At 33.9% G+C, this 13,855-nt stretch overlaps 1 protein-coding gene across 1 annotated transcript; it reads left to right on the top strand.

The window, feature by feature from the left end:
- The first annotated feature begins 3,195 nt into the window (after positions 1 to 3,195).
- On the top strand, positions 3,196 to 10,311 carry LOC109583575 (uncharacterized). The gene is made up of 10 exons (XM_019998989.1): positions 3,196 to 3,259; positions 3,320 to 3,640; positions 3,694 to 3,725; positions 3,954 to 3,966; positions 4,020 to 4,096; positions 4,141 to 4,336; positions 4,384 to 4,419; positions 4,727 to 4,819; positions 4,866 to 4,925; positions 8,885 to 10,311. Exons 1-10 carry the CDS (start codon positions 3,196 to 3,198, stop codon positions 9,127 to 9,129), a joined length of 1,137 nt encoding a protein of 378 aa, XP_019854548.1. The 3' UTR covers positions 9,130 to 10,311.
- Positions 10,312 to 13,855: the final 3,544 nt, after the last annotated feature.

Raw genomic sequence — 13,855 nt, 5'->3', positions numbered from 1 at the left:
TCTCACCAACCTGTCAGTAATTGACATAAAGCCACAAGACACTGATGATATACCTCTTCCACAGCTGCACCCACAACACCATCAATTTCCTGTTCATCCATTTTTCTGATACCTTCCTCCTTACAATATCGTCTAACGGATCTCTCTGAAAAACCTCTTCTATGAGGAAATAATTGCTGCAGTTTCTCGCTTATTTCTCTATAAGTTAATCCGTCTTTTCTCCACTTTCTCACAAGATCCACAACTCCCTCTCCGTCCATTATGACTTTGTGACCAGCTGACCAGTGACCACAGTCACCACTCACCACACGTATGCGCATGCGCAAATTACATAGCAGCAGGTCAGCACATGCTGTTTAGCAATCGGCGATCAAGCGTTCAGCGATAAAGAGGTTCTTCTTGAAAAGTCAAGCTTCTTGTTTGTGTTTAGTCTGCCTGACTAGTTTGCATCATGGTGTATACACTTTTCAATGAACATAGGAAAATCAAAGCAAAAGAGGAGCAGTTGAATACAAAAGATATTGGACATGTTTTTGGATTATATCCAGACAGCATATATCTGATATGTGAAGATGGCAGCTTGGAAACTCCATGCCGTGAGAGGGGAACTTTCTCTGATCTGAAGCAATATTACAAGTACGAGGTCAACGGAGTGCCGCTTAACACCGCGTCACCCGGCAAAAGCCAACTATCAACATATCAACATCTATCCCACTGACGGGGGCAGGACTTCCTTCAACATCAACATGTCCTGGTGCTAGTGTCACATCATTACTGACTGTGCGTCCTCGAGGAGTATCTTCCAAAACTAGATGGCCTGCAAGGCCTCCTGGGGTGAATTTTGCTAAAGAAGAATGGACGAAGAATGTAGAAGTTTGTAACTACAGTAAGTCCTTGGGTGGTCTCCGGAAATTTTCGAATTTTCCAATTACGCTGACAGAGAGTACCTCATCAATTGATCACGTTTCTCAGCAGCTCTCTGTGGAAGCATTTGGTGGTCAAAATGTCATACTTTTGGATAATGATAATTTAAAAATTCCTGATACGTCAGCTTCCAGAGGTATGCATAATTATTAACATGTATGTACACATGTGCGTTGCTCTTCTTTTACTTGAATAATTTTACTTCAATTTTCACTTTCATTATTTTTAATATAGGCACTAAATTTTGGAGATCAAACAAAAAGATCAAAGCAGTGACCGAGAAAGATTACAGTGAACTTCATGGTATCACTATCTCAGACAGTGATGACGACTTTGAGAGTTATACACATGGCTTGCTAAAAAAGGAAAAGCGGCATTATTCTCCAATTCATTTATCCAGTAGTGATGACGATAAGCCGTGTACATCCAAGGGCAAAGGATCGACAAAGATTGGTGGACGTGTTAAACTGATTGAAGATCGCTTAGCAAAGCTTGAAGGTGCTAATCCTCTTGAAGCAAGTGAGGGTAATTCTGAAGTAAATTATTGCGCTATGATAAGTGAAATTAAAGAGCTTTTTAAATGCTTCATCTGTAAATCTATTTTATGTCAAGAGCTCTCACTAATGCCATGCTGTCATCAGTTAGCTTGTTCAGGCTGTTTAGACCAATGGGCAGCTTCAAATACTTTAGAAGCAACTTGTCCATTATGTCGTGCTGTCTTTAGTGGCAACAGTCAGGGTTCAACACTTCCTAGAAGTCTTTTCATACTCCTTGATATTCTAAGGAAGACGGAGATGGAATTGCATTAACTACATCAAACTTACTCCCATTGTCTATTTAATTTCTCTATTTAATCTCTATTTTAATCTCTCCATTTTATGACCATTTAATCTCAAAAATATTTAACCCTTTAGTATTTAATTTTAACCCAATGAGTTGTTGGTTTAATGTCTGTTATTATAAATCATTTTCTCAAATCTTGATTTAATGTATGGATTAACAAACAGCTCCAGTTCAATCATTGTAAAAGGACCAGGCTGACACAAGTAGACGTACTAGTGAAGGATCAGGGGAAAAGACGGGCACACTGATGCTGCACAAGATTCCGGCCAGACTAATGTTTCAACTGACTGTTAACACATTATCTTACTGAAAAATATTCGACTCCGACAACTCGAGAATTGTTATAGTCGACCAGCGCGATACTAAGAACAGCCATCTTGTAATTTTTTGTTATACAATAAAAAATAAATTCAATAGAATAGAATTAATAATACTTGCATCACGTGACCTTCTTTATAAAAAAGCTTATTAGTATTAATACATTGAGTGGGCGTTCAACTGCTGTAGCTGCAAAATGCATAATTTGCTGACTCATCATAATTTGCAAATCTGAAATCTGTTTTCTTCTACAATGTTCATAAGGGTGCAGATCTTCAGTAACTTCTTAAAACCCTAAAGGAGGTATAAATTTACAATAAATAAAATCTGTACTGTAGCTGAAAGAATCAAATAAGGTAAATGAAAGACAAAGAATTTTCAATTTGGCCACTTTTATACACCGGTTATGCATTACCACAACAATGTCACAATCAACAGATGTAGGATTCATTAGTGGTTAGTTAATACATTTAGTGTATCTAATCTATTACACACACACAGTTGCTATTGCTGTACCTATCACTGGTCTATTAACTGGACTCATTACTGCAATAATTACTAGTATCATTGTATGTTTAATAATGAAAAAGAGAGGGACTACAAAACAAAATAAAACTCCAGTAGGAGGAGGAGGAGAAGCAGCAGTTATTGGTCCAATATATGATTTACCAACAATCAATACTGAACAACAAGAACAAATTATTGATACTAAACTTAACACTGCATATGGACAGACTGATAGATAAAATAGAAAATAAAAAGTCAGGAATCTCTATAGATCTATTTTTTATATTGTAATGTAGATCTATACCCATAAAATCTAGAAAAATATTTCATATCTCAGTATTACATTGACTGAGATTGTACTTCACTTAAACACTATGTAAATGCAATCCTGTGTGTATAATTTTGTCTTGCGTAACTACATGCTCATCATGTGCTTAATTGTTATGATAGACATGAGTAACCACACACTAGTAGTCCAGTAGGTGTAACTGTTCTTGGCACAGAGAAGAACAACAGCAACACTACTTGTGAGTTAAGTGAGTAGTTGCTTACTGTTTATGTGTCATAACAGTATTTCAGTTCTTATTTCTCTTATTGATACTAATGGCTACTACTGGTTTCTACTGGTGTCTTGTATTGACTAACTGTTTGAGTCTTGTTGCATCTTGTAAGTAGCTATTAATGTAGATTCTAAATTCAACTGTTGACATAATAAATAATATCATAGCTGTACTTCAATATAGTCAAACAGTTCCTAGTTCTGGTATTGTACCATGTCCTGGTGATAGAGTAGTACTTAACTGTACAACTGATGCTGGTCCTGGTAATGATGCTATTGTATTTTGGGGTATTAATAATGGTGGATCAGTTCTATTAAACAATGAAGTTAGAAATCGTTCGGAAAATGGTTTTAAATTACAAGTTACTATGATTAATGGTACTATCATGAGTAGTCTTGCTGTTACTGATGAACCAGTGAATGGAACTGTTGTTCACTGTAGAGGATTTAACACTATGCAAGTTGCTAGCTTACGCATTAATGTAACAGGTTAGAAGTATCAATCATTTCTTATTAATTATATTATTATTATTTACGTATAGGCCGACCAATAATACCAGTTAATAATACTACAGTTGAGCCACTTAACAATAGTACAATAATTCTTAATTGGACAGAACAACAATCATGTATAGAAAACTATAATGTTACTATTAATAGTAACAATACACATAATGAATTTAGGACTACTAACAACACTAATATAACTATTGACAGTCTTATTATTGGTACTAATTATTCATTTATTATTATTCCTATTGATACTATTGGAAGAGAAGGACCTCCTTCATCATTAATACAGTATACATGGAATGGTAAGAACTATACACACACACACACACACACACACTCATTGTATTTCTTATAGTACCAGCTCAAGTTGTTAATATTAGTTGGTATCAGATATCAACTGATAGTATTACAATATCGTGGAATAACAATGAAGTAAGTTAAAATAATAATGATAATTATAATGTGTATTGAACTAGAATTCTGATGTACTAGTTCTTCCTACTCAGTATTACATTATTAATGTGTACACTACATCAAACAGTATCATATACACTAATAATACTAATAATACTAACATTACTATTACTGGACTACCTCTTACTGATATTAGCTACACTGTCACTATCATACCAGTTAATGTTATTGGATATGGACCATCAGCCACTGTTAATGGTATAACATCATTACTGTACAATATTGTTTCATTTCTTTACTCTTAGTCAGTACAACTGCCAGCAGCTTATTGATATCTTCAAGTTAGCATATGAAATCATAATAATACATTACTGTGCATTTCCTTTACAGTTAGTATAATTACTACAATATATGTATAGCATAATGATGAATACTATTACTACTACTGAGTACATCACATTACATACTACCATGCAGTTTAGTATTAATTTCATCCACAAAAACACAATCAGCAGTTTAATGTAAGCAAACATAATAGAACATAAAATATTGTGAAGTAATTCATTTGACAGCATGTGGCATATGGAATGTCTAATCCAAAATTAGTGATCAGCAGATATAAGTCAAATATATATTTACTTTAATTAGGTTGTACTACTGAGTATATCACAATACAAGATAAGAGTTTAGCTGTGACAACAATCACTGTAACTGAATCAATCAATGATTGTAGTATTGACAGTAAGTTATAATAATCAGGACATACAGTGAGTATATTGTTCATTAGGTTATTCTTCATGCATTACCACAACAATGTCACAATCAACAGATGTAGGATCCATTAGTGGTTAGTTAATACATTAAGTGTATCTAATCTATTACACACACACACACACAGTTGCTATTGCTGTACCTATCACTGGTCTATTAACTGGACTCATTACTGCAATAATTACTAGTATCATTGTATGTTTAATAATGAAAAAGAGAGGGACTACAATACAAAATAAAACTCCAGTAGGAGGAGGAGGAGGAGAAGCAGCAGTTATTGGTCCAATATATGATTTACCAACAATCAATACTGAACAACAAGAACAAATCATTGATACTAAACTTAACACTGCATATGGACAAACTAATATATAATATGCGACAGTCTTATTTGCATGTTTAAAATAACAATACAAGTTATAATTCTCTAACAATGCAGTGCATTCACATCTGTTATGATAAACTTTTATAAACACAGTGTTTAAGATTAGTACATGTGACCTTAGGCAGAATGCCAAGTATCATAAACAATGTCTAACTGCTTTATAAATTATAGTTTTTGTTTCAATTTTTATTTCTCTTGTTGGCATCAATGGCCACTGCTGGTGTTTACTGGTGTCTTGTATTGGCTGGACTTACTGCTCAACTATCACTAGCTGCAGTTTTGGATCAAACCTCTCCACTTTATTCACCAGCGTGTCCTGGAGATAGGTTGGAATTTACTTGTATAAGTAATGGGGTTGCACATTGGAGATTACTCGATACTTATGACATATTACTTGATACGATTGGCACTACTGTTACTGTTGATGGTTTTACTTTTATGCTGAACATTACTGCTATCAATGTATATGGTCGTACCATTACAAGCACTTGCATACATGAATCAGTAACGGAGTCATTGGATGGATATGAAGTCGAGTGTTTCAGCTTCTCAAACACTGAATCTGAGACACTAAACATTAGTGTCACAGGTTTGATTCATTATTACATTATTTATGAGATTTATAGTTTATATTTTATATAGATCCAGTAGTTGCTGTGGGTAATATAACCATCGATCCAATTAATAATAGTACAATGACTATCAGTTGGTTGTATGAGAATCAGGAAAATGAGCACTGTATAGATTACTATTGTGTTTTTGTTAATGGTTCTATTAAATACTCTACAAATGACACTGATATAACTATTGATACTCTTATTATTGGTACTAACTATTCATTTATTATTATTCCTATTGATACTATTGGAAGAGAAGGACCTCCTTCATCATTAATACAGTATATATGGAATGGTAAGTACTATACACACACACACACTCATTGTATTTCTTATAGTACCAGCTCAAGTTGTTGATATTAGTTGGTATCAGATATCAACTGATAGTATTACAATATGGTGGAATAACAATCAAGTAAGTTATTAAATAGATATATAAACATTTTCTATTTGTGATAGGAGGACACATTGCACTATCCTCCAGTACAATATGTTTTATCTGTAAATGGTGATAACACTATCAGTACAAATGATACTAAATTTAATATAACTGGACTGCCACATAGAATTGGACAGTACACTATTTCTATTGTGCCTGTTAATATTATTGGGTATGGACCACCAGCCACTGTCAATGGTTAGTTTATGCATCATAACTATTTGCTATATCATTCATTATAGTAGTAACATAATGAGTAGCTCTTCACTTTCAGTAATAATGTAATGCATGCAATGTTTACTTTTAGTATGATGTAATGCAATGTAATGTTCTTCACTGTTTATCAGTAAATGTATATTCATATTAGTATCAATAAACTTTATTGTATTGTCAATAACACTGTTCTGTTATCTACAGTTGCAATCACAAGTACACCAATAGCTACACCTACTGCAGCTACACCTACTGCAGCAACGCCAAGCACTAAAAATACTGGTATAAGTATTGTTCCCATTATATCAGGAGCTATTGGTGGCACAGCAGTATTAATAATAATAATCATTATTATTATCATTGTACTATCAGTGAAAAAGATGAAGCAAAAAAGTAAGAATTAATAACTTTGTAATGTATTGATATTTACTTATCTTTATAGGAAACAATGAAGCATCTATGAAGTAAATATCATTACATTAAACATTGAAGTGATTATTATCATTATTATTATCACACAGGTACAATACTGGTGCAGCTAATCCTTCTGTTGTTGATAAACCAGCTCCAATATATGATACACCAATAAAAATGAATGATATCAATGTACACACTAATACTGCTTATGGTAGACCAACAGTTCAACGATACAATTAATTGATACACACACTAATGCTGCATATGGATAAATAATGACGTAGTGAAATAATGTTTGATGTGAACTATTATTATATTCATACTTATTGATATTAATTGCATTTTATTTATTTTTGATGTCATGTGTATTTTTAAGATAATATACTGACAGGAGCTATGCATGGATGGACTTGATCAATAATCAAGCACATATTATGTGCAATAAGGAAGAATAACAACAATATGTTGTCTCAATGAATTAAGTAAAACAATGGACAATAGCTTATTGCTTATATATTCTAATGGCATAAACCCACTTCAATGCTCATCTCTCTTATTGATATACTAATGGCTACTACTGGTATCTACTGGTGTCTTGTATTGACTGAATGTTTGAGTCTTGCCATATGTACCCACAGAAGTGAGCTAATAATTATTGTACTGGACTATTATTAAACTGTGCAGCATCATATCATCACTGATTTAAACTATTCCACAATATAGCTGCTTATATTATGCTGAAAAAGCTATAGTGCAACATAATTTGCTAGATCAATTCATTTTTAGATATACTGTATGCACATATACACACACGCACTCATTGTATTTTCTTATAGTACCAGCTCAGGTTGTTAATATTAGTTGGTATCAGATATCAAATGATAGTATTACAATATGGTGGAATAACAATCAAGTAAGTTAAAATGCTAATAATAATAATTTTAATATAAAATAGGAATCACATCCTCCTACTCAGTATTACATTATTACTGTAAACAGTACATCAGACGATATTATATATGATGAAGACACAAATGACACTAATATTACTATTACTGGACTGTCTCCTATTAATGAATACTACACTGTTACTATCATACCTGTTAATGCTATTGGATATGGACCATCAGTCACTGTTAATGGTTAGTTCAGTAGCACACATGCTATATTGATCTTATTGCTACATAGTCAGCATAGAATCTATAGTGGCAAGCAGTTCAGTAACATCTACTAGTGTTTCATCAGGTCTGCATAGTTAATTCATTATCATTATAATTTGCATTCTATTAGTTACATCTACTTATATACATGTATATACCAGTACATCATTAGTATACATGTATGTATCATCTGCTTTAAGTAAGAAGTAATTTTACTCCTGATTATTTATAATTACACTTACAGTATCTTCTACACCATCCATAACAACGAGTACTATGACTACTACTAAGTACATCACATTACATACTACCAGTTCAGGATTAATTGTATCCACAAAAACACAATCAGCAGTTGAAAGTAAGCGACCGAATGTACTGTGTTTTGTGGACATAAAATACTGTGAAGCAATTCATGTAGCATACAAATTTTAATAGAATTTTATCCAAAATTATAGCAATCGGCAGAAATTATTATTCACAAAATAAGCACTACTCATGAGTATTAAATTTAGATAAGTCAAAATATATATTTACTTTTATAAGGTTATGCTACTGAGTATATCACAACACAAGATAAGAGTTTAGCTGTGACAACAATCACCGTAACTGAAACAATCAGTAGTTATGCTGACAGTACGTTATAATAATCAGTACATACATACAGTGAACATATTATTCATTAGGTTGTTCTTCATGTATTACCACAACAATGTTACAATCAACAGATGTAGGATCCATTAGTGGTTAGTTAATACATTAAGTGTATCTAATCTATTACACACACACACACACACACACACACAGTTGCTATTGCTGTACCTATCACTGGTCTATTAGCTGGACTCATTACTGCAATAATTACTAGTATCATTGTATGTTTAGTAATGAAAAAGGGAGGGACTACAATACAAAATAAAACTCCAGTAGGAGGAGGAGGAGAAGCAGCAGTTATTGGTCCAATATATGATTTACCAACAATCAATACTGAACAACAAGAACAAATCATTGATACTGAACTTAACACTGCATATGGACAAATAAACATGTAGATTTTTTGCTGCAGTAGTTTAAAAATATTTAAAGCATTTGTACTAGACATTAAAAAGTTCATGTAAAAGCTCACACTATACAAACAACAAACTTAATAAAATATGATTGTAGAGAAAGAAAGTGAGAGAGAAATTACAATTAAACTAAACTCTAAAAATAACTAGTCATAAAGAATCCTCCAAATCTTCTAATTCCTTCCTCAATTTACTTCCATCAGCTGTATCAAGACTCGAGACTGTTTCTATATCAATATAATTAGTAGAGACAGTATTTGAATCACGGCAACTTTCACTATTATAAGAATCACTGAGCATTTTCAATTCAGCTGAGTCCCTCATCTGTGGTAATTTTCTGCAGAGTTTCTTTCTAGCCAGACCAATTAAAAGGCAGATAATGATAAAGATGGGAAGGTAGACCAGAAACAATTGAATGTAACCTAATACAATCATGGTTTTATCTTGAGAGTATGTATCTGATTGAACAAACCGTGCTAGTGCCAAAGTATTGATTATACCCATCAGTAGGAACAGGCAGCTATCAATGTTGTTGTGAAGCTTATTCTTGTACGGCTCGAACTTTAAATGAATTGCTAGCATTATCATAAGAACAACTTGAGCAATGGAAAGCGAAGCCAGTGGTACACTAATGAGTGAAAATACACTGACAAATATAACACGATAGAGAAAATACAATCCAGCAAAGAAGCGATATTTATCCTCAAAGCAACCTTGAAAGGCATCGAAAATTGGCTTCAACATCTCCACTTTTCTAAACAAAGTTGCTGTCACTTTATTTCTCTGAGGCAATACCTTGTAAAATACAGGATAAGCAATAAGACACAATGGAGTAACAATGACAATTGTTAAAATTCCTATTATTGCAGCAATAGCAAATGGTATATGAACACCAGTGAAGTATGCTTGACTTCCCATCTGTTGCACACGCAATGGGGATATTATGCTGCTCCCTTTATTTGTTAGGAAACCTATTTCCATTATCTTGAAGCATATTTGGGTTGTCTGTGAGTAACAGAGTATGAGAAATGTTGTCAGAGCTTTTGTTAGGGTTGTTGGCTTGAAAAATGGTCTCTTGCAACAGGTAGTCTGCAACCTGTAGAAATAGTTGGACTTCATTACAGATACAAGAGTTATGACTAAGAGAAAAGCAAAAATAAGGGAGAATATTTCAATCCCCATAATAGCAAAAAAGTTTGCATTTTTAAAGAGACAAAAAGAGAGGCTGTCATTGTTGAAGAAATGTAACGAGAACAGGCCGTAAATTAGCGCTGATATTATATGGAGAGCTCTCTCAGAGGATGATACATAGGAGATGCTGCTAAATGTTGCTGTAAAATATCCCACAATCTGGGAAAAGAAGACAAACCCATTCCATATCCCAGAGTTAAAGTTTACCCCAAGCATCACAATGATTGTAAACATTAGGGTCAGTGGTATAATACTTGTTAGTATATAAAAGAGTGGCCCATAGGAGCAAAGCTCATTATTGCCACACTTGTATCCTGGGGAGTTGTAATACACAGAGTTGTTCTCCATACAATCACCACATAAAATCCCAGTACGATTACTACCACCGCATATCAGTGAATCTAATTCAGAGAATGATGGGACAGAGGGTAAGACATGAAATGTTAGATTGTAATTGCAGTATCCTTGTGGACAGAGTCCTGTGAATAAAGTGTCCTCTGATTCATTACCAATATATCCAACCCAAAACAAAGAGCTAAGAGAAGCTACAAATTCCCTATTATCACAGCGTACGATACCATAGTAGTGATCACTGTCATAATCAGCAGAGCAAACACAGGTATTGTTTTTGTTAATGAAGCCAGGAGGACAGGCAGACATCGTAATGTCAATTCCAACCGTCAAATTACGAAAATAAAGTGTACCTATTTCAAGATGGCCTGTATCATTAGGTTGTCCTCTCATTCGAAACCTGTTGAGGGCAGTATACGTGTTAGTGAGGTAAAGGGAGTCATTGTTAGTTGTTAATATACCAAACAATGGTTCCATTGATTGGTGCCCCAACTCATCACGAGTAACAAACGGGATCGTAAAACCTTTACCAGGTACAATCTTCTTTACTCCCACTTCATGCAATTGATCGAATTCACTAGTCTCCGTTGCTACATTCCCTTGCACTGTTCCATTGTGATCGGCAAAAATGAAGTTACCAACACACTCTCCAGTTAAGAGCCTCTCTGGTGGTATATAAGTTAAGTAAACCTTTGAGCTTTGGCATAACGTATTGCAAGGGAGCAGTGAAGACACATACATTGACATACCAAATGAGTCAGTGTTGTTTCTAAAGTAAAAAGTTATTGTTTCCCTTGCACCCGTAATATGCTCCACAAAACATGATGCCCCAATTAAAAGCGATGATATAATGTCAGTAGAGTAAAAGTATATTGCCCCTCCTTTAACAGATGCTTTATTATTGAGGAACATAAATGATGTGTTACTGCTAGCGTATATTGATGCAAACCCGTTAATGGACAATGCACCACCATATGTCCCTGTATTGTTAGAAAAAATGATTAAAGCGTCTTTTGATGCTATGAAATTACTATCAATGAGATAAACAGCAGTGCCGTTGTTCTTACTGAATGTAATGAGTCCAGATAATGTGAAAGATATTGCTTTGGAGTTCATTGCACCAGTCCCTATGCTTGAAATACCAGCACCAGATGATGAACTCCCAGTTCTATTGAATGTAATGTAGTTATTAGTGAAGTTACAGTTCACAAAATGAGGCACTGGGAATATGGTATTTGCAGGTGATTTGTTAAATATGGGCTCAAGATAAATGGCAGAGCCATACGTTGCTTTGTTCTCCTTCCATACTGTATCCCGAAACTCTATAGTATTGCTGGGATCAACCTGACTAGCAGAAGTGACAAAAAATACAGCTCCACCGCCAAAGTATGCTCTGTTGCTGCTAATGTTGCAAGACTGGACAATGATGCTATTAAATTCATTTACAGCTGGTTTTCTGAACTTGAAACCAATATCCAAGCCACCACCACCCAGCGATGCATTGTTATCAAAAAGTGTGACATTATTTACTCTTATGCTGTTATTAGTGGAGCTCTCTCTGCAAACAATGAAAAGGCCACCACCATATACTCCAGTATTGCTGATAAAGTTAGAGTTTTCAATATTTACTGTGTTATTGTGTGCAAATCCCGAGAGAAATACAATCAATCCCCCACTTGGAAAAAATGACTTGTCAAATACATTTGCATTCACAGCAACAGAATTGAAGGTAAAACTGCAATCATGTACAATAAATGAGCCATTACTACTATATATGCCAGAATGAACATTACAGTTATCCTCTTGGATATTACAATGAAGCGTCAGTTCATAATAGATTCCCCCTCCACTGTATTGAACTTGGCTATCATTTGATGGACCCAGGAATCCAGGAGTGTTGTTAGAAAAACATGAATGGAATATTTCAACTTTGCCATTGCAGTCGAACAATGTTAAACCAGTACCAGTACTGTTGCTAATTATTACATTGTGTATTTGCAAATTAGTACATTTATTGATAAAAATGGCAGCAGAAATATTATACGTAGTGTTATAATCATAGCTAAGTCTAGTCTTCTGATGCAATGCACCACAATTAATGATAGAGAGCCCTGATATCTTTAAATTTGAAACATTAATGAATCTAAGACCATATTTAACAAATTGTTGATTGCAGAAAATGTTAGTTTCATTGCCAGATAACGTAAGGCCAGACACATTCATAAACTGGATGATTGATTCTAGTGTCTCATTTTTATTGAGGAGTAGTAGAACTGTATCATCACTCACTTCTTGAGCACCAGAGCTGAGATCTTTTGCCATCAAGGTACAGTTGTGACGAATCAATACATCACTGCTGTTACTCTTGTGAACACAAATGATTTTTTGTAGGGGAGAGGCAGAAAGGACAAAGGAAAGCTGAAATACAAACAGCAGTAGACCAGCACTAGCCAACATTGTGACAGCATCAAGAGCAATGTCACACTACTATCTATGGCAATATTGAAACAAAAAATGCAATGCAACTTATACAATGCTTACAATGCTTATAGGTATGGGTAAAACTAACTACAGTGTGTGTACAATAACACTCACGCAGTTGCAATACCAATAAATATCTCAAATACTTTTCGATCCTCCTGTTTACTGCTTATGATGTCTTCATTAATCTATGAAATAGTGTTGGTTAAGTAACAGGATTTGATAAATAAATGGTAATTACCAATATTTCTTGGGAAAAATGTTCCACAAAAATCACCTTTCAACCTATTCACAAGAAAAATTTTTGTATTTTTTTCTACTGACCGCTATATTAGCATGATAAAAAATAATTTTCATAATTTTTTTAAAATCACAAAATTAGCAAAATTAAATCCCCGCAAAATATATCTCCTATACGGTAGTTCAGAAAATATTCATCCAAATTTTATAATAGCTATTGTTACTGTTTTTTAAATTTGATACCCCTATAAATATTTTGAGTCAAATTTTGATTATTTACAATTTTTTGGGAGAAGAGAAAAAAGAGAAAAGGGAGTGAAACAAGCTGATAAAAATATTGATTTTTTTTGAACAAGTAGAGCCAGATCCAGGGTATTTTGTCAAAAACTACTAAGAGGGATTATTACGTTTTTGATGTCTTTATGCTATGTAGAAAGTTTGAGCTGAT

The sequence above is a fragment of the Amphimedon queenslandica genome, unplaced genomic scaffold, assembly GCF_000090795.2.
Source record: "Amphimedon queenslandica unplaced genomic scaffold, v1.1 AMPQUscaffold_13296, whole genome shotgun sequence".
NCBI classification, from domain to species: Eukaryota; Metazoa; Porifera; class Demospongiae; order Haplosclerida; family Niphatidae; genus Amphimedon; species Amphimedon queenslandica.
This window is presented reverse-complemented; position numbering and strand designations above follow the sequence as displayed.

Excerpts from the sequence above, each read along its gene's own strand:
- LOC109583575 (XM_019998989.1), top strand. The coding sequence starts at position 3,196 with ATGGCTACTACTGGTTTCTACTGGTGTCTTGTATTGACTAACTGTTTG. Across the intron at positions 3,260-3,319 it reads TTTGAGTCTTGTTGCATCTT|CTGTACTTCAATATAGTCAA; the intron begins GTAAGTAGCTAT and ends ATAATATCATAG. Across the intron at positions 4,420-4,726 it reads CAGCTTATTGATATCTTCAA|GTTGTACTACTGAGTATATC; the intron begins GTTAGCATATGA and ends TACTTTAATTAG.